The sequence below is a fragment of the Neovison vison genome, chromosome 11 (genome assembly GCF_020171115.1).
Source record: "Neovison vison isolate M4711 chromosome 11, ASM_NN_V1, whole genome shotgun sequence".
In the NCBI taxonomy this organism is placed as follows: Eukaryota; Metazoa; Chordata; class Mammalia; order Carnivora; family Mustelidae; genus Neogale; species Neogale vison.
The window spans coordinates 192,112,386-192,139,628 of record NC_058101.1 but is presented as its reverse complement, the minus strand read 5'-3'; the positions used below and the strand labels follow the sequence as shown (position 1 = coordinate 192,139,628).

Genomic DNA, 27,243 nt, shown 5'->3' with positions numbered 1-27,243 from the left:
GATAAGTTTACTTGGATAAAAGTAAACTCATATTTACTTCCAAATCATGAAAATTCCAATAAACATATGTAATAAAATCCCAACAAAAATCCCAGTAAAGTCTCTTGAAACTTAAAACATTATGTTTAACTATTTTGGAAAAAAGGTATAGGGATGCTTGGGTGGCTTCAGTGGGTTAACTCTCTGCCTTTGGCTCCGGTTGTGATCTGGTGGTTCTGGGATCAATTCTTGAATCAGGCTCCTTGCCCAGTGGGGCATCTGCCTCTCCCTGTGCCTCTTTCTCTGTCTCTCATGAATAAATAAATAACATCTTTAAAAAAAAATGTGTGACACTTAATAGATTTTTAAAATGAAGTTGAAGTGGGAGATTTTCCTTTTAAAATTAGAACTAAATATTGAAATTATTTTAATTAAAAATGAGATTGGAATTAAAATTATAAATTTGTCAATGGAATACAATATAATCTAAAACAGATCAAAAGTATTTATGAGAGATTAGTTTGTGAGAAATGTAGCAATCATTTTGGGTTGAAAATAGTAGGTTATTTAATCAATAATGCTTAATAAATTGACTCCCCATACTAAAGACCCTAACATTAGATACTTAACATACTCTGCAAGAATAATTTCCAGTTTTGGGGGCGCCTGGGTGGCTCAGTGGGTTAGGCCGGGATTGAGTCCCGCATCGGGCTCTCTGCTCAGCAGGGGGCCTGCTTTCCTTCCTCTCTCTCTGCCTGCCTCTCTGCCTACTTGTCCTACTTGTGATTTCTCTCTGTCAAATAAATAAATAAAATCTTAAAAAAAAAAAGATTTATAAAAAAAGAATAATTTCCAGTTTTAACCATTCAAAACATAAAATCTAAGAAATCACAGACTGTAATTTTCAATAGAAAATTCAGAACATAATTTCCGATTTTACTTATACAAAACATAAAACTAAGAAATAAATTACCTAGTATACAAAATAAATGACAAAAAATTAGAAGAACATACAGGAAATACCAAAATACCAAAAGAAAAAAGGAAAAAAAGAAAAAGAAAACCTTTGAAACAAGATAGAAAGCCCCAAAATCATAAAGAAAAAGAATTGATAAACTTTACTACCTAAGTCTTAGGTTGTATTGGTTTCCTCTACATTCTCTGGACTTCCCAAATAAGCCTAGAATCCCTACAGAAGTCCTGGACCTAGACATTCTGGAGCTTGAACATTGTTGAATACACTGGAACTCATATTAGACTAAACCTGTATTCCCTTCTAGAATTACGTAATAAGCAGACTGTTGGCAACATAGGATCAACACTTAAATGACACCCTGTTTCTCTCTTATATAGAAATTCTCAAGCCCCCTCTGAGGAAGATTTACAACATAATAAAGGTTTTTACTTAAACTCATTCTATTACAAAACATTCTCTAAAAGAGCCTGTTGAAAAATGAAACCCATGTTTATTTGCAAAGCTTGTGAATTCCTATGGGATTAGTCACTGGAATTAACGAAGTACAACTGTGTTCATTTTGAAAGCATCATAACAATCATAGCAAAGGATTTCAGACTAGTTCTTAGAGTGCGTACCACAAGATTCTAGCAGAGAAAAGGAGTAATGTTGAACTCCAGTCACCCTCTCACCTGTTTTTTTCCCCCAAGAAATTCAGTTTTCACTGTGTTTACACACCAAAGATGTAATAAGATTTTTTTTTTTTTGGTAGAACATGAACTTTTATTTATCATTTAAATAAGATTTTGTTTTTAAGGGGTTATGCGAACCTCAGTTTGAAAATGAGTGCCCTCGGTCTCTAGAAAAATTCTCAACATTCTGAGAAAGGAATTCGGACTCCTTTTAAAGTAATTTGTGAGACACAATGACTAACTACATAAAGACTTAACAGGAACTTAAGCACCATGTATCTCACTCTTTATAAAATACTTCACATGGTGTCAGGCATGTAGTGGTCACTCATGAATTATTTTTGATTTCAATGATGGAATGAATGAAAAATTGAAGAGAAAAATGTTTTAGGGGAAAAAAACTGCGAGCTGTGACCTGAATATATAAGCAATTTTAATGTCTTAGCACTTTGGGCTGAGGCGAGTTTTCTTCAGCTGCAAATCCCCTTGTTTCTGTTGCTTCAATTTTTACCCCTTTCTGCATACTTGCACTTTCCTTTATGGTCTCTTCCTTCAAATTATAGCAAACAAATTTCTAGATCAGTTGTTGCTCTGTGTTCCTAAGATTACACACTAAGACAACCTTCCCATAATGATCACTTGCTTTTAACTCTAAATAAATATATAAATACATACACAGCATGAAAGAATAAAAGGGGAGAAAAGAGAGGCAGAGAAAAAGGGAAAAGGAGAGAGGGGTGAGGGGAGGGGAAGGGAGAGAAGCAGAATACTATTTCATTATCTTTTTTCCAGCAAATTTATCTTTGACTTTCATTAACAAAACATCTCAGCCCCAAATCCTTACTACCTTACCCATGGTGGCTTTTCCTTTAACACAGCCATGATGTAAATAAGAGCTATGTGTTTTCAGAGCTTAATTTGGAACCTGTAAAAGTTAACATTTCGGTTTAAAATTATATTCATATAAGAATGAACATGATGAGGAGTTGCCAGTTACATCATTAAATATTAATTCATTTTACTGAAATGAATCCGAGTCTGGGATTCTTCTCTTTTCTTTCTTTCTTTCTTTTTTTTTTTTCTTTTCTATTTTCTCCTCTTGGAACTGTTAATGAAACACAGATCCAAACACTTTGGGCAACATACAGCAGGCTTCATCACTCCTCACCAGAGAGTGGAGAAACTCTTTTGAACCGTAATAATTTAGCTATATGTTAATTTAAGAAATAAGAAAGGAAAACATACATACTTGGGCTATTCTTGACACATACACCATTATGTCCTTACTTACTATTCAACATATTTTTTTCACCTTTTTAACACACAGGGCCCTCCTAAAAGGCAATGTCACTCTATATAAGACATCATAGAAAATCCACAAGTCTAGTGCACATGGAAACTAGCAGAGAATCTGGCACACATGAATCACTCATTAAACATTGGTTGAATAAATAAACTGTAGAAATCGACTTCATGTCCACACCAAAATACTGCTTATACTCTTTAATAAACCTTTTGAAATGTACCTGTCTAAAGTCTTTTATTCTCAACAAAAACAAAATTAAAGACAACATGGCTACTTACTCCCCAAATTACCATTTGATTTACCTGGCCAACCAATCTCACCTTGTTGATTAGAATTAGGTGTCGACTAAGAGTACTTCTTACTGCCCTGAAAGGAAAATTGTCAGCAGGACTTGTAAAGATCTTCTCAGACACTCTGCTTTTAATCTTCATGTACACAAATGAATAATTGAACACCCCCATCACTACTGTGCTTTGCTTCTGTTTCAGTTTTCGAATTTAGATCAGTAACACTCATCTTGGGGGTTGCTAATTTGCTTTTAGCACTAGCAGATAAGCTTAGCTTAGTGCAATATTTAAATAATTGATGAATAATTAGAAAATAAAAACCAGAAACACTATATGCTAATTATAATTTAATTCACATTCACACTTATGAATTTGGAGACATGTCAGCAAGGTAATTAAAAGAGCAGTTCTTATTTCTCTTTTGGCATAGATTTTCATAATGAAAATCATACAATGAGTATATAGTCATTGAAACGTTAGAAGTAAAATGAGGTTTCTTTTAGAATGGCATAATTTAAATAATTTTTTATTGAATGAATCACTAAACTCTGGCACCTATACTAAAACACAGTTCAAAAACAATTGGGAGTCAATGTTGGCCGCATGAGTCTTAAAATTAAGACACAGTAACTAGGACATTTCTTATATTACATGCACTCAACATCCTCGCTATTGAGTTTTGTTATTTCAGCAATTCAAATGAACAAATATTTATCAGACACAATTGACTGCTAGAGCACTAAAGATAGACAAGGAAAGATGCAGGTCCTGGTCTAATGGAACATACAACCTTGCTAGATGGGGAGGGATAAGATAAGTAATTACATAAAAATGCTGAATTCCTAACTGAAAAAAGATCCATAAGTTAAAACTATAACACACCGTGAGATGCTGTTTATACATACTTGTCTATCCACCTAAATCCTTTGGGTTTTGGCATTGAGTATAAAATTATTTTTGTCTAATAAAAAATGCCTTGATCACAGGAAGATGGCTACCTTTTTCTGTTATTATTAACCAGCTTGTTTGCATCTGGAATGCTCAGATACTGAGAAACTGAGTTCCTTAGAAAATTTTGTCATAGAACTATAGAGGTCTGAAAAATGTACTGTTGTGAAAGTATGGGATTTTTTTTCTTTGCTTTAAAAATTTTTTACTTTATTTTTCTATTTTCATTTGAACATTTTTTTTTCACTTATCCAAATGGGAAGGGCCGAACCAGATCTTTATGAAATAATTTGTGTTTTTCTTAATATTTGTATTGTGTTTTCCAAGACAAAGAAGACTGTCTCCCAGGTTGATATTTTGATTCAGCTTTAAAAATGACTTTTAATATACAATTGTTAAAAAATTATCATTATTGTTGTCTTTTTTAATCCCACAGAAATGTATTATGGAATGTAATTTACCTATCAGAAAGTAACTAGATAAAATATCTTTTTTTATTGACATATAAAGTTCCATTAGTTTTAGGTACACTACATAATAATTTGATGTACGGATACATTGTGAAATGATTACCACATTATAAAATAGCTCTGATCCTCTGATAACTTAAGTCATTTATTGAGTTAAGAACAGCCATTGAGGGGCGCCTGGGTGGCTCAGTGGGTTGAGGCCTCTGCCTTTGGCTCAGGTCATGATCTCAGGGTCCTGGGATCGAGCCCTGCATTGGGCTCTCTGCTTGGCGGGGAGCCTGCTTCTTTCTCTCTCTCTCTCTCTCTCTCTGCCTGCCTCTCTGCCTGCTTGTGATCTCTCTCTCTGTGTCAAATAAATAAAATCTTAAAAAAAAAAAAAAAAGAACAGCCATTGAAAAAAAAAGAACATCCATTGATCACTTACTAGATTTTAGTATTTCAAGTTTTATTAACAGTTGGCTGTGATTTCCTGGGAAGAATCCCTATAAAGTTGTCTTATACTTTTCTAGGTAGTGAGGGCTGTTATATACAACTGTGCCTCTTACAAACAGTACAGTATCAGGAGGCAGCCTATTCCATTGGCAATATTAGATTGAGGAGTCCATTATAGGATATTTAAGCTCTGCCCTTTTCTGATTACTATTTACATTGCTTTGTATTTCCCTCAACCCAACAATCCTTGACCATTTATTGTTTTTTTCCTACTCTCTGTCTCCTCATTCTTTCTGCCTATGTGTGTCATGTGTTTCATTGTCTAAGTCAGATTTTCCAGAATCCTGATTTTTATCAATCCTCCTCTAAACTTCCTCTATAACTGCCTTTTCCACACTCTTCCTGTCTGACATATTTATTTTGATATTTTTTGTATGTTTGTTAGGGGCAAAAATACATACAAATTTAGAATAATAACTCACATTTTCTTGTCCTTAATCAAATACTTGATATTTACCATGTAGGTAAGGAATGTCAACTTTTTATATAAGTATATAGAACATTTTCAGTTTTACTTCTTTGTATATCAAGGGCAAATCAACAGTGATGGGAAGTCTGACAGAGCTGGAGGAGGCAGAACTTACCTGAGGTCTTGGGAAGGTTCTGCTCTGATGTGAGGTGTTTCAACAGAGTGCCCGAATACTGCTCCTTCAGTGCCTGGACAGAACAGGAATCCAGTTGTCAGTAAAAGCAAGTGGACAGACACATTAGTTTTCATTTCCATCTTTATACATCAAATACACCAAAATGGCACAGCTGTAAACAGGAGTACAGACAATGAAAGAGAAAAATTAGAAAAAATGTTAAGGTAGTAAAAGGCCAAGAAGGGTAAATCTAAATGTCCCTCTGAGACCACTTTTGAGATGACCCTATTTAGCAAAATTCAGATTCACTGAGGATTTTCACTCTCTGAACAAAGAGCAAAGACCATCTCCTCCTTTCTTGTTTCCCAGGTACAAGAATTTGAGGGAGGGATAGGTCATAATACTTGGTTCGATCTTTCTACAAATGGCAGAGCATGAATGAAAATGGGGTGTGAGCTCTCTTGTAACGTATCATTAATTCTTTAAAGACATAGGGGGCATTTGGCAATTTCTTTACACATAACACCCACCTTTGATTAGAGAGATTATCCATGGCACCTTACTTTGACCTCGCTGGAACTAAGGCTCTCTCTAAAGCCACGAACTGCTCAAAATAAATTCATTACAGTTGACTTCATGTGGGGTCATACTTAGCCAAAGAGGTCACGTACTCTAACACTCTCCAGGCAGTTGAATTATAGTCTATCTACACTTTCATTTATTGACTCTATGTGATTTTCCAGATTCCCAGAGCCTTTCCATAATTTGACTGAGCTAAATAGAATGACTTTGCTTTTAAAAAAATGCAAAAAAAATTTTAAAGATGATGACAAAATCTTTCTTTTCTTTTGTAATTCCATATAAATGTTTTAGATCATTCCCTTTGGAATAACTTTATTTTCTTTTGGCTTAATCTTGATCTTAATCTTGATTTTGGTTTAGGGATGTCATGTCTGCTCCATCAATGGCCTCTACACCAGCTTATTAATACAAATTATACAAAATAATGCAAATAATACAAACAATGCAAATAAAAATATAAATTTTAAACCTATAAGATAAAGTTGCTGATGCTTACTATGAAGAATAATGGGAAATATATGGATTCAATAAGCAATAAAGACATTTTCACTAGAAAATCCGAGCTAACACTTAAATTCCTGAAAAATATGTTATTTTTATAAGAAAATAAATACTAATATCACAAGATGATTCCTCCACATCAAACAGCAATGCAGACCTTGATCTTGAATCAGAGAGGAAGAGATTTTTTTCAAGGACTGTAGCATGGTTTCATCTATCTTCTGGTTCTAAGGGTAAATTTATAAGGTTCTGCAGCAGTAAATTCCTAAGATTACAGACTTCAGTTTATAAGCTAAAAGCTATTGGGATTTGTTGACCTCTCACTGGGTTATAGTAGTTGTTGATGTTTTGTTTTGTTTTCTACAGAGACTCTGTAGGGCCTTTAATATATAGACAGATAATGGGCACAATTAATTCTTTATGGAGTTTGCTCTTTTGATATTTTGTAAGATATTTTATTTCTGTGAGTGGAAAATTCTTAGAGATAGTTCTTTGAAAATAAAGTAACGGTTTTAGATAAAGCCCTCATTTTGTGATTGAGGTGGGGGCGGCATTTGAGACAACATTCCAAGGTATAAATGTTCATACCTCAAGAGAGACTCCTTTAGCATTTTAAAAGAAGATCCAACTTCTAGAAAGAACAGTTAGGCATGTGCAAAGTTTAAAATTTAATTTCCACTATTCTGTGACTTTGAAAACTTCCCAGACAAGAAGACAAAAATATCATTAAAGAGTAGTCGCAGTATTTATTTTCAAACATAGAATGGCACACATACTACCTTTGCACAGAATATATCAGTGAAAGTAAAAGGGGGATGCTATCAAAGTTTTAATTTTCCAATAAGGATTAAAAGCTGATAGAGTTCTTAAATCTAAGTATCAGTTTAGTGGATATTTGATGACTTAAAAAAATAAACAATTCTTGAAGAAATAATGTGTAATCATATCTTCGAGGGGGCTAACTTGAAAACTGAATAAAATAACATAAATAATTAACTAACTATAAACCTCCAGATAATGAGAAAATGACTCTCATCCTCTCCATTATTGTCCTAGAAGGAGCCAAAGAGGTAACAATTAATAAGCAATAATGATAATCTTAAAAGGAAATCAGTGAGGGGAAATAAAAGCCATTTGAAGCAGGCACATACTCTCAAAGTATAAAAAATCAAAATTAAAATATATATTTCCTTTGAATTAGGAACTTTAACAAAAAGCTTTCAGATGAGTTGCAAGATTTAGCAATTAAAAACACAGGACACCAAATTATCTTCGAATTTCAGGTAAACATGAAAAAATTTTTCAATGTAAGTATGCAATATTTTCAGAGGACATACTTCTAGTAAAAATGGTATGGTGTTTATCTGAAATTCAAAAATGAATCACTATTTCACTTCTTAAGCTATAAAACCACAGGCACTGAAAAGGAAGAGGGATAGAATAAGGACAAGAAGTTACACAACGCAGATATATATATATATGTATATATATATATATATTTTTTTTTTTAAACCTACGATTAAATAAACATTTCTTATTTATTGTTGTCTTATGGGGTCATTCAGAAGGATACAAAATTCAGTTCTGTTTATATAGGTGCTGAAGCGTGTTTCAGATAATTTGAGGTGACGACGTTCTTTTAAAGACTTTAGGAAAACAGACTATTGACTATTGCAAAGGTCAGGAAAGATGAGACAAGCAAACTTTAGGGTCAGAAAAGACTATATGTCATTCATATGATGGCAGCAAAACACAATAAGAAGGATGGCATATTCTGCTTTGCTAGAGAGGAGAAAGAGTATATATGGACTGTGATCCTACTGTACATTTAAAGACAGTTTAAGACGTAAGTTTAAGATGTATGTATATACTATGCACTTTGAAGTTAGCAAACACTAGGAGACAACCCTAGATATAAATAAAGATAGAAATGCCAACCTTACAGGTTGGGTCAGGTTTTTCTTAAATAGGATATAAATGTGCCTGTTTCAATGTAAGAATTCAGTGGTCCTTAATTCCCTCTCTTTGACACTTTTCCTTATGAAAATCACCACAGAAGAGGTACACATTTTGTTTGCAGAATTAAGGTCTCAACACGGGTTCACTCATTAACATGTGAAATCTCTATTCCCCAAATGTCAGCTTCAAGTAACATGGTCTCATGCTGAATTCTGAAATCTGAAATTCAGACACTGTTAAGAGATTCTTAAATGCTGGATAGCAAGTGCATTTTATTAATCAAGACTCTATTTGGTAATCAAGGAATTCCCTAATGCAGGTGCACAGGAACCAAAGAAGATGAAATGATGCCCAAATAAGCTCTGAGAAAGAAGCTTCTTCCAAATAAAAAATAATGTCCAGCATGATCTTGCTTTTAATTGAACATTATCCTGATTTTAAAAATTTTTTTTCAGTGTTCCAAGATTGATTGTTTATGCACCGCAAGAAACAATGCTCCGTGCAATACGCGTCCTCCATAATGCCCACCACCAGGCTCACCCAATGCCCCATTTTCTTCCCCTCCAAAACCCTCAGTTTGTTTCTCAGAGCCCACAGTCTCTCATGGTTCGTCTCCCCCTCCGATGTTTAAAAAATCGTGGAAACATTAAAATAAAAGTGCATAGTAGACCCTGTACTAACTACAATGGATGGTTATGATTTTTCTGTGTTTTATACTTATTAGCTCTCTATACAGGATATCCTGGGAATTCTCATCATCATCCAATTGGAGTAGGTGAAACAGTCATTAACTCCAACAGGGTTTTAGCTTCCTTTTAAAGTTGAAGGAAAAGTTAAGCAAATTGTAGTATAGGACACCATTCCTTAGAATATTTCTCTTCGTTCTTTCTTTCTTTTTTTTTTTTTTTAAGACTTTATTTATTTTCATGGTAGAGGGAAACAGAGACAGAGAGAGAGAGCACAAGGAGGGGACGTGGAGGAGAGGGAGAAGCAAACCCCCCCACTGAGCTTGGAGCCTGACCTGGGGCTCCATCCAGGGACCTTGAGGTCATGACCTGAGCCGAAACCAGGAGTCAGACACTTAACCAACTGAGGCACCCAGGTGCTCCAGAATATTTCTCTTCTTAATGAGAAGCCTCAGTCACTGAGTTCATAAGAATTCCAAACTAGCAATTAGTTCAAAGAACTTAGGGGGAAGGAATCAGAGTCATGATAGCAGCACTACCTCCAATATCCAGTATCCAGTCCACGGGACTATTAGGAGACTTAAATCTTCAAAAAATTTAATAAACTTGAGACAGCATTTCAAATTCCTCCACTGGAAAATGGCTGAAGTCCTGGGTGAATTCATCTAGGTCTCAGAGGCAAACATATTCCTTTTTATTTATTATCTTCAAGTTTGATCCTGTGCTATCAAACGTATACAATTTCTTTACTTAATTACATTGAAAGACTCTTTACAAATTATAAAATCTTCTTTGAGATTTGAGATCGGGGCTTTTTTTCACTCTGTAGTGCCATTTTCTAGCCCTTTACGTAGCGTAAGATGGGTGTTCGTTAATATGTCTCTCTGCAGTTGTAGGAAGTGACACAAAGAACACAGCAGCACATGCAGGCCCAGGAGACTGGGCTTCCCCGGGTCTCCATATCAGCAGGTCCAAAGGGCTTCGGAGAGATGGCTAAGGCCTGGCATGCAATCTCTGCTGTTCTGGAGAGTCAGAAGAAGAAAGAGAAAAGCCAGACGGAAAGAGAACAAAGGAATCAGGAAAGGATGGGAAGGAGGCTAGAGAGAAACAGAAATATTTAAATTCTATTTTTAGGTCATTTGTCTTGATATTTGCCAAATGGAATCTCCTGCTGCCTTCAGTTTTTCAATGAAATCTACCATGATTGTACATATGTTTTGAGATTTTTATTTAGTATTATTATTTTGGAGGGGACCAAGAAGGGAATGAGTTTTACACGCAGATCATTATAGGACAGAAGAGATAACATGAAAGGGAATCAAGGCCATGAGACCAAGGAGCTTAAGAGAACCTAATCCTCCCTGCCCTCTGCCCTTGGGATTTAAAATCCCAAGCTGAATTTTAAATTTCTACATGCAAGAAGTCCAGGGCTAATTCATACACCTCCTAAGTACCAGAAAGTTCCAATGTATCATTATTTTCAAATTTAAACCTATGCCATGATTATTTCAATCTTTGGAAGTCTTCATACCTTTTCTTGTTTCTTTATTTGTATCCCTTTCCCTCCCTATCTAAACTGGTAAAGGCAAAGATTAGATGGGGAACAGTTTCATTCTATTCCCAGATCCACCTCTAATTCATTTTTTGATCTTTATAAGTATGTAAAGCCTTCTGGTTGCCATTTGCAAAACGAGGCCCTCAGGGGCACCTGGGTGGCTCAGTCAGGTAAGTGCTGACTCTTGATTTCAGCTCAGGTCCTGAATTTGAAGCTGTGGACTCCAGCCCTGTGTCAGGCTCCCTGCTCGGTGGAGTCGGCTTCTCTTCCTCCCCAGATCCCTCTCTTTCTCCCCTTGTGTTCACTCTCACTCTCTCTCTAATCAATAGATCTTTTTAAAAAATTAGGCGCTAAATAACATGATCTCTAAGGTACCTTCACTTTCTAACCGTCAAAGTTATATGATTTTTTTTCTCCAAACATGTCAAAATGTGTTCACTGTACTTCTTCTCATTTCTCCTTAAATAGAAGTGGAAATGAGTTTGTCCCAGAAATCAAAAGAAAAAGATACTTCGGAGAAAGAATGGAGCAATCATATTGGCAAAAGTAAGTTATGAACTGTCATTTTTTCCACTCCATTAGAAAGAGTTCCTATGAATCCTGCAAGTGCATCATTACCCTTAAACAAATGTCAATATTTTCAACATACATCCCCCACTTGTGTTATTTTAATAATAACTTTAATAATAATAATAAGTTTAAAAATAATATTTAAATAATATTTAGATAAATTAAATTAATTATAAAATAATATTTATATAAAATTATAAATTATATAATTTTATTATAAATCACATAATTTTTTACAAATTATAAGTATATATAAATATATGATTTTAATAAATTATAAATTTTATAAATTATATAATTTTATTATAAATTATAAAATAATATATAAATAAATTAAATTAATATTTAAATAGATTAAATTAAAAATATTTAAATAAATTTAAAAATAATAATAAAGTATAATACTTTAATAATAATAAATGGTGTTCCTGCTTCCAGCTAACTCCACAACACACAACCTATATATGACTAGATTAAACTTACCAAACCTCCTGATAGTTCCCCTCTACAAGGAGCTATATAATTTTCTTAGATACTGCTTCTGCCCCTCAAACAAGACTTTGTAATCTGGGCCCATCTACTGCTCAGACTTCTTTTCTTCTACTCATCTATGAAGTCTCATTACTACTTTTCTTAGCTCTTAAGGTAAATGTAATCTGTTCATCCTCTGGATATATTTAGTGTTTATTACCTGTCATGCTCATTTAGAACCTATCATATCTATCTTAAAATTTTACATTTTAAATTATATGTATCAACCCACATCTAGAGTAAAAAAAAAAATCGAAGACATACTGTTCATAACCCACTGGATTCTTATGCACAACATGGTATCTTACATTACGTGAGATAATTAAAAAATATTGATCCTTATCAACATTGACAAGGATCAATATTTCAAGGATCTTCCCTTGAAAGTATTTTCTCCTGTTTTTAATGCCAGTTTGATGAATGGTACAGTCATGTCCTAAACACTTCAAAAAAAAAAAAAAAGCCACAGATTTTATTTATTTATTTGTCAGAGAGAGAGAGAGAAAGAGAGAGCATGAGTGGGGAGAGGGGCAGAGGGAGAAGCAGGTTCGGTGCTGAGCAAAGCACGCTACCTGGAACTCAATTCCAGGACCCTGGGGTCACGACCTGAGCCAAAGGAGATGTTTAACCAACTAAGCTACCCAGGTGTCCCCCTAAACACTTAATTCAGAAACTGGGAAGTATACTGAGGTGTCCTTTCTTGTTCAATTTCCTTATGAGTTTACTTCTTTTCACAACTTCAATATTACTTTTACTTTCTCTCAATTATTGCTCCATACCACTGCCAACGAACTCTCTGTTTCGAAACAAAGATGAGGGACATCTGGTGGCTCAGTCAGTTAAGTGTCTGCCTTTGGCTCTGATCATGTTCCTGGGGTCCTGGGATGGAGCCCCAGGTCAGGCTCCCTGCTCAGTGGGGAGTCTGCTTCTCCCCCTCCCTCTGCTGCACCCCCAACTCATTCTCTCTCTCTCCCTCTTTCTTTCTTGCTCTCTCTCAAATAAATAAATAAAAATCTTTAAAACAAACAAAAGCAAAAATAAAAGACAGTTGACTGTGTAATCCTCACTTAAAATGCTTCCAGAATCCAATCATTTAAAGTCAAGTCCAAATACCTTAGTAGAATTTACCTGTTAGCAGTGCTATGCACTTTACACTTCAGGGACAATAAAACTCTTGACAATTTTGTAATGTTTATGAACTGTTATGAATACTACTTCTTCCCAACATACTCCCTATCCTTCTCCCCTTTGATGGTCATCTCTACAGATTCTTTAGGGTCGGATTCTAGATTATTTTCTCTGTGAAACAAACATTATCTGTGTTATTTCTGCCCTTCCTCCCTCTGCTCAGCCTCTGGTATACTGATATATATATATTTACAAATATATATATATAATGCAAATATAATACAAATATATATATTATATATATACATATATTTACAAATATTTATATTTATTTACTGGTATAGTGTTTATAAGATTGCTGAGCAATTCGCTTTGAACTCTTACCCAATAACGTATGAGTTCCATGAACTCAAGGACTTTGTCTTAATTAATTTTGTACACTTAGCACTGATCTTAGATTCTGATATACAGTTGAGGTCAGTAAATGAAGAAAGAATGGGAAGGAAAGAATGAAAGCATGAATACATTAAAATTATCCTATTTATAATTTCTGTGTAAAACATGGGAACTTTGTTTCTTAACATATTTCTGTTTAATACTTCAATACAAATTGGCTTATTAATATCCTGAGGTGATGATCTGAATTTATTGAAACTTACTATGAGCCTAGCCAATGTTAATTATTCTAGTGAAACAGGGAAACAATATTGTTAAATTGTCTCTCTGATGGAAACAACAACAACAAAAAAACCCCACCATGTTGTTCATTTGAGATGGGAGAATAAGCTGCCAAGATTTCTGAAGATATATTATTTCAAAATCTGTTTTTACTTGTCAGTCAGCATTTTTTATAATTTAAAAAATATCTCAAGGCATTTACTCCCAGATGCCAAATCATGTTCTCGCTTCCATTTCTGAAGGTTTTCAAAAGATAAAAAGAGATAATGGAAAAGATACTTAATCAGACAGAAAAATCTATTAGAATAAAACTATTTCTTCAAGATGAAGTATATTTCAAAAATATTTGATTTGTCACTAATAAAAAAAGACTTAATTGTGTCAGGACTAGAAATAATGCAGACAACCTTCTTGTTCATATTTTATAATGTTCAAATAGTTTGTATTTTACTGACATTTATTTCTCTGATTATTTAGGGGAGAATACCTCTTCATTTATTAATTCCTTCTATCGCTTTCAATGAAGCAAAAATAATTGAAATTTTAAAGCATGTGTGAAGAAAACAGAAGAGAAAAGAAAATAAATTATGTTCATATCCAATGAATAAGTAGTCTGATGAAAATTACATCTAGGAAAAAGATAGGGAAATAAGACCTCTTTCAAATTCGCACCTCCAAAAATTTTTTTAGAGTAGTTAAGGAGAGCTTTCTTCATTCACTCTGTGGATATACACATCCAGGAAAGAATAAGTAAATCTAAGGTTTATAATTGCTGAGGTTGTCATTTTGCCCTTTATTTACATACGCTAAAGGAATGAGAAGGCTTTTAGAAAATCCTAAATGAAAAGATGTCACCAAGAACATATCTTTAGTAAACATAACAGTCATAAGATTCTATTATTATGGATTTACTAAAAGACAGGAAAGTCTGATTTACCACCACATTGTAAACATTCTAACAGAAACTAAAATGTAAAACTGAAATATAACTTGATAAGAAGTGCACTATCTATATTGCTTTTGTTATTTTTTGTAAAACAATTCATAAGAGATGAGTTCATAGAAAGATTTAGAAAATTAATAAAACCAGATCTCTAGGTGAATTATCTATTTACCACATTTAAATATTTTGGGGAAGCTTTGAAATACTTACTCTAGTAGTATATTTTGTTTTGAGGTTTAGTCATTTTACCTAACATGCAGATAGTATATCTAATACCACTCTTGCTTCTTTAAGGTCATGCTCATTCTCACACATGCGTATTTTCTGTGTAACCCTCTCCTTTAGAAACTCAATTGTCACTCAATCCATAAGCAATTTAAGCTTTTGCGATCCTTGTGGAAATTCTCTTATCTAAAAAATCTACTGTCAGTTGCAAGAAAACCTCAGTCTGCTTTGGGGGAGGAAAGTGAATACCTTAATTCTGCTTTTTTGTCATATTTTTTTTCCAATTTATTTATTTTCAGAAAAACAGTATTCATTATTTTTTCACCACACCCAGTGCTCCATGCAAGCTGTGCCCTCTATAATACCCACCACCTGGTACCCCAACCTCGCACCCCCCCCGCCACTTCAAACCCCTCAGATTGTTTTTCAGAGTCCATAGTCTCTCATGGTTCATCTCCCCTTCCAATTTACCCAAAAGCACATACCCTCCCCAATGTCCATAACCCTACCCCCCTTCTCCCAACCCCCCTCCCCCCAGCAACCCACAGTTTGTTTCGTGAGATTAAGAGTCACTTATGGTTTGTCTCCCTCCCTATCCCATCTTGTTTTATGGATTCTTCTCCTACCCACTTAAGCCCCCATGTTGCATCACCACTTCCTCATATCAGGGAGATCATATGATATTTGTCTTTCTCCGCTTGACTTATTTCGCTAAGCATGATACGCTCTAGTTCCATCCATGTTGTCGCAAATGGCAAGATTTCGTTTCTTTTGATGGCTGCATAGTAGAAGATGTGGTATATATACACAATGGAATACTATGCAGCCATCTGCTTTTTTGTCATATTTTATTCCTCAGAGTTTTCACCCCTATTTGGATTAGTCTTTCTGGATTGGGCTTTCTGCTGCTGGGAGTCATAGGCAGGAAGACTGTGCTTCCTACTGGCACACTGTGCTGATCATTACCTAGTGGAATACACAAGGACAGGGACTTCTATCATTTAATTTTTAAATTTTCTCCCCCTGGGACGCCTGGGTGGTTCAGTGGGTTAAGCCTCTGCCTTCAGCTCAAGTCACAATCCCAGGGTTCTAGGATCAAGCCCCGCATTGGGCTCTCTGCTCAGCGGGGAGCCTGCTTCTCCCTCTCTCTCTGCCTGCCTCTCTGCCTACTGTGATCTCTGCCAAATTAATAAAAAACTTAAATTTTCTCCCCTAAGGTTTATAATGTTTTTATATAATTGCAGATACAATGACATCGAATGGATACATTTCCATTGCTTGTTAAAGGAAAATAAAAATCGGTAGGGAAGTTGTCCAAAACAGACAGTACCTGATTGCCTTCAGTGGCTTCAGATATTACATGGTTTATGGATGTATTTGAATTTTTTACGCTCTTTTTTAATTTTGGAAAAACACCCACAACCTTGTATATTCAAAAGATGATAATTCTGTATATAGCTTTAAGACGCTGAACTACATGGTTAAACTGTATAAACTGACATGGGAACAAAGAAGCTAGGACGTATAACATGATACCACATTCGACACAAGTTAGACTTTCCTTCTAATCTCCAAATATTAAATGACTAGGTTGCCTGGCTGGCTCAGCTGGTCAGGTCAGGATCTCAGGGCCCTAGGATCTAGCCCTATCTCACAACTGCTCCCCAGAGGGCAGGGAGTCTGCTTCTCCCTCTATCCCTCCCCAAGCTCATGCTCTCTCTTGCCCTCTCTCAAATAAATAAAATATTTTTTTAAAAAGATATCTCAGTGACTCTATAATGTCATAGTTTTACTTATGATTTTCAGAGCATCTCCATTGATGTGGACACAGTCAGAATCTGGAATGTTTTGTTTAGGCAACTTGCCTTGGTATTTATGTTTTCACTCAATGAGCAATAACTGCATTTTATAAAAAATCAGGTGAAAAATGCAAGTCTCAAAAGCCTATCCTGTAATAACAGGATATGTATTAATAACATACACAGAGCCCAAATGGGAAACAGCTAGGTACACAGACATCAGAAAGCAGTTTTTAACACCAAAATAAGTTTCCTTCATCCTTTTATTTGTATGAGATTTTATTTTGTTTTCCAGATTGCTTCTGAGAAGTTTATGTTGTCACTTGCCATGTAATTCATTGTGTGCCAATAGGGAAACAAAGAGAGCTCCACCTATTTGGGTTTGTTTTTTACCCACAATGACGATCGGTAGCATTAATTTTAATTAATGTAAAGAAGAGCAGGTTTTTGCCAGAACCCCGTTTTCCTCTACAACAGTATCTTCACCAGGAACACTCAGCATATTCCCAGCTGGCATTACCATGAATGCCTCTGCGTGATCTTCAGAGCAATTCCAGGCCCGAGTCAACCATTAGAGTTTTAGGCAAATCATAACCAGTCTGAGCATCTACAGTTTGTAGGCAAGTCCAGGGATCTTTAAAACCGTTGAGCTATTATGTCATCCTGAATTTTATGTACATGGTTCGTGTGCCACACCAAGTAGCTTTAAAGATGGTCTTCCTCTGGGGCACCTGGGTGGCTCGGTGGGTTAAGCCTCTGCCTTTGGCTCAGGTCATGATCTCAGGGTCCTGGGATCGAGTCCCGCATCAAGCTCTCTGCTCAGCAGGGAGCCTGCTTCTCCCTCTCTCTCTCTGCCTGCCCCTCTGTCTGCTTGTGATCTTTCTCTCTGTCAAATAAATAAAATCTTAAAAAAAAAAAAAAGATGGTCTTCCTCTGAGCTCCAAAATAACACCAGAGGTTAGCACTAGATCTTTTTATATAAATGGGTCTGTGTTGGTAAACTGCAGGGGGCAATGTACAACGGGATCATCTAGATTTGTGATTTCATATATAAATATTTATTTATACATATAAATATACACTTATGTTTATAGTATATAACATAATAATATATACATATAAATATATATTTATATATATAAATATACACACATAAATATACACAGACATATATATTAAGGATATGTTTATTTATTTTAGAGAAAGAATAGGTGTAAGAGTTGAGGGAAGGGCAGAAGGAGAGAGATTGGGAGAATTCTCAAGAAGACTCCTGGCTGAGCTCAGAGCCGGACACTGGGCTTGATCTGAGGAACCTGAGATCATGATCTGAGCAGAAATCAAAGGTCTGATGCTTTGCTGTCTGAACCACCCAGGTGCCCCCGTGATTTTACATTGCTCGAATCCTCTGATATGTTCACCAAATATCTCACCATAGACCTCTCAAGCAGAGATACAATACTTTCTATATAAAGTTTTCATTGTTTTCTAGAAAGCGTAAGCTGTGATACAAATATGTTTGTGTGTGTATGTGTGTGTGAATGTAGAGTATAGTACTGAGGAGTACCAGACCCAAACATTTTAGTTTATGAGTGCTGACAATATTCTCCAAATAAAATTCCAATCTAATAGAAACTTTTTCAGAGAACTGGAAAAGAGAAAACACGATGCCTTAATATATGAAGGGTATTTTCAATACCAAACCCAGGCAAGAACTATACGAAACAGAAAATTTAAAGGTTCATATTTGTTCATGGGTATAGATACAAAGATCCTAAAGAAAATATGCTGAAACCAACAGTAAAGTATTTACTATAGGAATATAATTTTTAACAGCAGAAAATTTATCAAATTTTCCATAGTAATTTATTGCTGGAGAACATTATATAATCATATCAAAAGATTGAGACCCACCACTCAAACAGTTCAACATTTTTCCATGATTCACAACCACAGTAACAATTACCACCTTTTAGGAAAATAGGAATGGAGGTGAACTTTCTCCCACAGGTTCAAGTCCACAACAAAACTACAAAACTTACAGCAACCTCAAACTTACTGGTGACACATTAAAACATTTCACTTAAAAGCAGCAGCCATACAAAGGTGTGATGTGGTTTTACTTTTTGTCTAGAATCGCCACTTGGATTCAACTCTCCACTATAGTTCTTGTACTACTGCTTGGAAGGAAGGGAAGGAAAATGCAGATACATGAAAAGCATATTGTTTGGGGAAAAAGTAACAAAATTCTCATGCTTCATATATAATATGGTTTCCACACAGAAAACTTAAAAGAACAGATGGATGATTTTATAAAATTAGTAAGAGATTATTTTGACTTAAAGTTTAATAAAAGTTCTGCAAATCTTTTAAAGAATGAATTATTAAATTTAATCAAAAGAGATTAAAGCGATTTTAAATATAAGAACATAACATGATCATAAACAAGAAGATATAAACCTAAAGTTGTTAATTTCCCCCAAAACCTTGAATAGATTAAGTGCAATCTCAGATCATCAATGATATATCCATGGAATTTGACAAGCTGATTCTAAATCTATCTAGGATATTGGGCCAAGAATAATAAAGCAATTCTGAACCCCTCCCCAGTTCAAGTAGGCAGATTTTTCCTATCAGATTATAAGATATATATAAAGTTCTAGTTACTAAGTGCGGCTGTGATAGAGAGAGAGAGAGAGAAATAGTGGAATAAAGAAGGCCACAGAAACAGACCAGTGCACTGACATCTGTATGGAAAGGTGATTTATGACAGTCACTACTAAATGTGAGCAGGGAAACAAGTGACTAGTCAATAAATGATGCTGGGATAATTGTTTATACATATGGGAAGATCAAATTTTATTTATCACTGTCTGCAAAAATAAATTTCAGCAGGATTAAAAATGTGATGGGTAAAGTTATAAAGTGTGTAGAAGACAATACAGGAGACTATCTTTTTGACTTCAGATTAGAGAAGGATTTCTCCTATAGTAAAGGAAAAAATGATAAAACTGATACACTGAAATTAAGAATTTCTGCTGAACAAAGGGCACAGAAGAAATTTAACCAAGGCAAACCTTGACCTTGGAGAAAATATGGGTAGCACATATAATTGACAAAGATCAATTTCCAAATATATAAAGAACTCTAAAAAGTAACTGAGAAAGGTGAAACTCACAGAAAATGACAAAGAATTTGGAGAGATACTTCACAAAAAAAGGATCATTAAAATTCAATAACCATCTAAAAAAATAGTTCAGCTCATTTGTAATCAAATGAAACATATTAAAACTGCATTGTGTTACCAAGTTAAACTCTCTAGTCTTGCAGAAACTTTAAAGTCAAAAATATATTTCTTATGGGAAGGTATGGATACATTCTTAAGACAGAAAAGATATAAAGCTTTAAAAAAATCAATAAATTTGACTATATTAATATAAATTTTTTCTTAACAATAAAAGGACCCTTAAGCAAAGTTAGATACAAAAACACATCATCAACAGCAAATATAACTGATACACAATTACCATCCAAAAAATATAAGGAACTCCTACAGATCAATAAGAAAATGACAACTCATTCCAAAAGAAAAAAAAATACTAATGAGTAATTCACAAAAAGAGAAACTTGAGCATTCAGTACACTGGGGGGAAAATGTTCCATTTCAGTACTAATCAGGACATTATAAATGAAAACAATAAAAGTTGTAATTTTCTTTGAATCTTTTTTAGTGACCAGGATACTACGAAAGTCAGCCTGTCATGTTGGTTTCTATCATCTTCATGGCTGAAATAAAGCTTTACTTACTATTTTCCACTTTAGGGTCACAGCAAATGGATGCCATTATGTGGCTGGTTTGGAAAGTGACTGAAGCATTTATGGAATTTATAGGAAGTGCATTTTTTCACTGAAAATAAAACCTTTTCTGGAGGTTTGTGTGTTGTGTGTGTGTGTGTTTTAGATAGCCATTTTGAAATAATGTCTTAACCAAATTTCTATGCTTGTTTCAAAGTAAAATGATTTTTTTTTTCTTAAAGTCCTTCATGAAATAAAATAGAAATCAGGCTCAAAGTTAGATGGTTCAAAGTCTGCTATTTAGTTAAATGCTTGTGTGCCTATATTTATTTTGTCAGTTCACTACAGGAAGTATCAGAAAATATCTAGTTTTTCAGTATGGTGACACTGGAGGGGACACGCAATACCACAGAAAATAGCTGTCTATTGTGCTTTCTCAGTAGGTCTCATGAGTAGTGTGGCATTAGGTCATTTAGCTACTTAAAATCTTAATTTTCAAAAAAAATCTTGGGGCGCCTGGGTGGCTCAGTGGGTTAAGCCGCTGCCTTCGGCTCAGGTAATGATCTCGGAGTCCTGGGATCTCTGCTCAGCGGGGAGCCTGCTTCCTCCTCTCTCTCTGCCTGCCTCTCTGCCTGCTTGTGATCTCCATCTGTCAAGTAAATAAATAAAATCTTTAAAAAAAAAATCTTAATTTTCTTATCTATAAAACAAAACAAAACAAAACGGTCTGTGACCATTGATCTTGGGGTTATGAGTTCAAGCCCCATGCTGGGTATGGAGACTGCTTAAAAATAAAATTAAAAAAAATTAAATTTAATAAAAAATAAAAAGATTATTACCTATATTATATCTGTATCATTATACAGATCTGTATCTGTATCTGTGTATACTTCATGACTGCCCAGCATTATCTGTTATGTGTAAAGTCAGTTTAGAATGCTTAGTTATCGGGGCACCTGGGTGGCTCATTCAGTTAAGTGACTGACTCTAGATCTCAGGTCTTGATATCAGGGTTATAAGTTCAAGCCTGGCATTGAGCTTCATTCTGGGGCATGAAGCCTCCTTTAAAGAAAAAAAAAAAAAAAAGACTTAGTAATCTATGGTGGTTCAGGAATATCAGAATTTTCATTCACTGATGATGAGAGGGCAAATAATGTATACCTTCCAGAGTCCTTATACTTTGAACAAACAATTCAATTTCAAGGAATTTATCCTGAAGAGACATCTTTATATACAAAGATGTAGCTATAAGGAATTGAATGATAGCCTTGTTTAGGTTCATTGACTATAATCCAAATGTCTAAAAACAGGGAATTAATTAATACACTCTTGTGGTTCAATAAAATGGAATAGTTTTAGCCATTTAAAATAGAGAATGCCATTGAATGGTGGTGGGTATTGTGGAGGGCACGTATTGCATGGAGCACTGGGTGTGATGCATAAACAATGAATTTTGGAACACTGAAAAAAAATCAAATTAAATTAAATTAAAAAAAGAATGCCATTGAATGAAATGAATTAAAAATGAATATTAGGTTTCCATAAAGTATGAATAAATATCTATGTTTTTAAAGGGCCTCAAAAAATCTTCACTGGTCAGCATTCATCATTTGGCAGCTTTCTTCATTTCCCTTCTCCTGGTATTTAAGTCCTTTTTTTCTCCTTCATCTGATTAGAAACTCAAACATATTGCTTAATTCGCAGAGAAATCTGAGAAACATTATTTCCTCTTAAATCTTTCTACTTTAACACATAAATACAGCTTTCAATTTTCCTTTTTATATATAATTCTTAAAAGGTAGAAGTGTCTTAATTAGATGTCACCTTAAATAGAAGTATTTAAGTAAATGTCTAAGGATAAATCACTATCTTGAGAGGCTGTGAGATTTCTGTCAAGTGCTGAAAGAGAGAATGACCACATTACAAAGACATAATAGAGAAAATTTAAACTTAGTAGGAAACTTGGAATAATTAAAATTTAGATAATTTTTAAGGCCGAGATTTCATATTTATTTCACCTATCCTGCAATAAAGGATGGATAAGTAAAAGGACTGCCTGCTGAAAGCTTATTCTGATCTAAAGTCCAAACCAACCAGGGTAATTATCAATGATTACCAAAAAATCACTCATTTCATTTCTCAGTCAGAAACTTAAAAGAGGCCATGCAATGAAAGATAAATTCTTTACTAATTCTGCATGGGTTTTGAATTTGTATAGGGGAAAAGGACTGAGGCTGAGAGAATTGTGGATAAATAAGAAACTGATCCTATAAATGAATTATTATACTTGTTTTAGAGAGATTTGCAACAATTATATTGTGATTAAGTTATCCTAAAACATCTTCCTTCCCAGTTTTGCAGGCATGTCACATGAGATTAAGAATTCAAGTATGGAACCATGATCAAAACCTATGTTTTTTTTTTAAATTTTCTGAATGAATTAGGCAAATTTCCATGGCTCATATCTGATTTCAGGCAACAGATGTGGAGGACAGTTCAAGAGCACCTCGGACTCACATTCACTACACATCACCTCAAGAACGTACCGAGGATCTCCCTGTTTCTCAGAGCCGCAGCGAGCAGGTTCAGCACAAGCAGCACCCAGGGTTCACCCCAACCTTGCCAGGGAGTCAGTACCTCTAAGACTACTTTCCGACCAATGGGGGAAAAGCTGATGAATAAATGACCCAGCCGTGGCTTTCAGTTGGACAATTATGAGAGGCATTTTAGAAATTCTTTCTCAGTTTGGTCGTATTTTAAAGAGGATAATACTTAGTCCTAATTTCAAATCATTTATATAGTATTCTCTCCTACATAATATTACTGATCCTTAGATTAATCCTGTGGCGAGATCAGGAACTAACGAGATGAAGACACTGATTACTTCTTCTCTTTCTTCTCCTTCTTCCATATTCCTCCTCTTCCTCCTTTTCCCTTTCTACCACCACCACTACTACTGTTGATGCTGCTACTGGTCACACTGACGATGGTGGAAAATATACAATGCATACTCAAACTACTTCAGTCATGTGCTAAGCTCAGAACAAATTCCAATTCTGTAATTCTTATAATTCTGTAAATTCCAATACTGTAATTCTTACAGTAGAACTCTGAGAGATATGTAAAAAAAAACCTCCATTTTATGGTTGAAGAATTGAAGCACAGAGAGTCTAAATAACTTGCATAAGATAAGGCATAAGCATTTTGATGATCCAGGGTTAGAAAAAGCACAAACCAATTATTGCCTGAGCACGGAGAATTTCAGTCCTAGTTCAGTTTTCTTTGTCTTACCAATTCCGAATTTGAGAAAGAAGGGAAGCTATACCTATTGCTTCTATCTTCCAGGAACTGTCAATTTGGTGACTAAAAGTACAATTGGGTGAAAGAGATCCATTATCAACTAGTGGGTTGCAGAATAATCCTTTCCCCTCACCGAAGATCCATGTCCCAATCTGGATATCTGTGAGTGAAAATGTTACCTTAAAAGCGAAGTGGAATTCATACGACAAATTGGAATTGTCATTGCTAATCCAGGAGTCAAGGAATGCCAAGGACCTCTAGCAACTGGAAACACCTCCTAAAAACTTTTTCTCCCAGAAAGTAGCGCAGCCCAGCAAACACCTTGATGTTAGTCCACTGATAACCATTTCAAACTTCCAACCGCCAAAACATTAGATAATAAATTTGTATTGTCTTAAACCACTCAGTTTTGGTAACTGACATTGTAGCAATGGGAAATTAACACAATCAGTTAGTAATTGGCAAAAGCAGGCAACCCATTCAAGCTGATAATGTCTTTTTCCTTTCTCCTTCCCTCTTTCTCACTTTCTCTCCCTACCTTCATTGGGAAATGAAAGACTGTCCCAATGATCATTCATGCGAACATGAAAATTTTATCCACTTGCACGAAACAGGCCTACACAAATCTCCAGAGGAGAAATTAAGAATAAAATTTACCTTGACACACTCCAGCAAGTACCTTTTAAAGACAAAGGTCAGCATGATTGATGAATATACAGTTGACTTAAAACTAAAATTAGTTCCTTTGCAAATTGCGATAGACTTTTAGAATTTCTGACCAAGATTACATTAGTGTTTTCTCACAGTGACTATAACATCAATCATTTACCTCAATCTTCCTTTGACATTGTTTAGCATATCTTAAACTTTCAATTTAGATAGCTACATGAAGATAGAGAGGTTAGTCCTAGAGCTCTCTGTGATTTAGTTGAGAAAGTCAGATATATAGTATTTAAATGTGCTCATTCCTCTTCACCTTTAACTTTTCCCAGCCTACTAAATAAATCTGCTTGAAATAATGACCTACCTACTAAATAAATCAGATCTGAGAAGCTATCCTTCTTGTTACAAAAATTCTTATTCAGAATCTAAATGGATTATATATACATGCATATATTGACACAGATAAAATGAAGTAGAAATGCGACTAGGCTAATAGTGAGGAGACAGATTTGCTTTCTGTTCTGCCATTCATAGCATGTGTATTTTGTGCAAATCACTTAACCTGAGGCTCAATTTGTGGAATAAAGATAATGATAAACATCTCCTTAAATACTGAGGAGTAAATGAATTACTGTAAATGACTATATTTTGTCAATAACAAAAATTATGACAGAATGTTATTAATTTCATTATTTTGATTAGTTGCAACTTACTGGTTCTAAAACTTACCATGTAATACATTTCTTCTATTTATTTTTTGTTTTACTTTTATCTCATATTGTTTTCACTTAAATACCTTGAGGACCCTATTAAATTACTTCTATTACATGGGATTGAATATTATTCAGTATGACATGTCGTGCTCAACATTATCTTGTATATAATTATGTACATGAGAGAGATAAATGATAAACAACTGAATTTAGAAGGTCTTTACAATAAGTGCTACCAGAGGAAGAGTGTCATTTCATTAACACATAATATAAGGTAACACTTTTGTGTCTTTTATAATAACAACAATAATTTCTTACATTTATTGACCACTTCGTATGTGTCAGACATCATGCTTTACAGGGATCAACTCACATTAATTCAGTGAAAATACAATGAGATGTTATTATTTATTATCTTCATATTTTATAGACAAGGAACTGGTCACTTCGAAACCTATTAACTAAATTGCCCATGATCACTCTTCTACAAAGCAGTAGAGTTTTAACGCCAGAGGCAGAGTTCTTAATTGCAACACCTTGAGTCCCTCCAGTAATTTCTGCTCAGCCTATTCCTCTCTGAACTTTATTCTTCCTTTCCGATCTGACCCTTCAAAACAGCTACATTGTCCTGGAACTGAACATACTTGCATTCGGTGACAGGTTATCATCGTCCAGAACTTAATTTGTTGAATAAATCCTCGAAGCTAGTTTTTCCAGTGGGCCAAAGTTTAAAATTTCTCTCAGAGTGTCTACTGTAATGGGAACTCAAAAATAATTGCCCGTCAAATAATTGGTCATTATTTTTCAAACTGGGGATAGAATCTACAATAATGAAAAAGTCTTGGGATAGTATTTACTTTTTTGGCTTAGAACTCCATTTTGTACATTTCCCCATATTTTCTCTATTAGTTTAAAATAGTTTTGGCTAATTATATATATTATATATATTTTTTTAAAAAAAATTTAAAGAATGCCACTATTTATCATGACCTCTGGAAGGTACAACAATTCTGATCACTTTGAGGTAATGATTAGTGTTCTTTCTCATCAGAATTTTTACTTGATTCATGAGCAACATAAGTAACCACAGACTTCTTATGTTCACTGGAATGTTCATAACATTTGGGGATTTGCAATATGCCTATCCAATCAGAAGACACATGATCTGAGTAACGTTCAAATTATTTACAAGGAAATAATTTTTATACCCTTTAATCTTTGAATAGACTGACCAGGTCTCATAAGATCTGAGCATGTTCTTATTTTTTCAGAATATTTGTTTGAGAAGCATCTCTTTTTTCCATTGTATTAGTTTTATTCAGATAATACAGGAATATGTAGCTCCTATAATGGCAAGAAAAAGAAATAAAAGGCATAAGATTTAAAAGCAAGAAATAGGTGGAACTGTCTCTATTTGTGTATAGCATGATTATCTATATAGAAAAGCCCCACATCTACAAAAACTTCCTATAACTATGAAATGAGTTCAGTAAAATCACATAATGCAAATAGAGAATAAATACATGAAAAAAATCAAATTTTATGTATTAATAATACACATATAAAAACAAAAATTAATACACTATGCCAATTACAATTACTTCAAAAAATTAAAAAGTTAACAAAACATGCAGCAGATGTGTATACTGAAAATGACAAAATGTTCACGAAAGATATTAGTGAAAGCCTATGTAAATGGGGAGACATAACATTTTCATCAGCTGGAAGACTTGACATAGTAGAGATTTTAATTCTCCTAAAATTTATGTGCAGCTTGAAAGCAATTCCTATCAAGATTTAACCAAGTACTTTTTTTAATAAATAGAAGTACATAATCTGAAACTTATATATATACATATGTATATGTGTATATATCTGTATATACACATATACATATGTATATAT

The 27,243-nt window shown here is 34.4% G+C and overlaps 1 protein-coding gene across 1 annotated transcript in view; it reads right to left on the bottom strand.

Moving 5' to 3' along the window:
* SGCZ (sarcoglycan zeta) overlaps positions 1-27,243 on the bottom strand; it is a 212,996-nt gene that overhangs the window by 22,338 nt on the left and 163,415 nt on the right. The window contains exon 5 of the mRNA XM_044225527.1: positions 5,714-5,786. Within this exon, the coding sequence (XP_044081462.1) occupies positions 5,714-5,786 (73 nt within the window). The remainder of the gene's footprint in view (positions 1-5,713; positions 5,787-27,243) is intronic.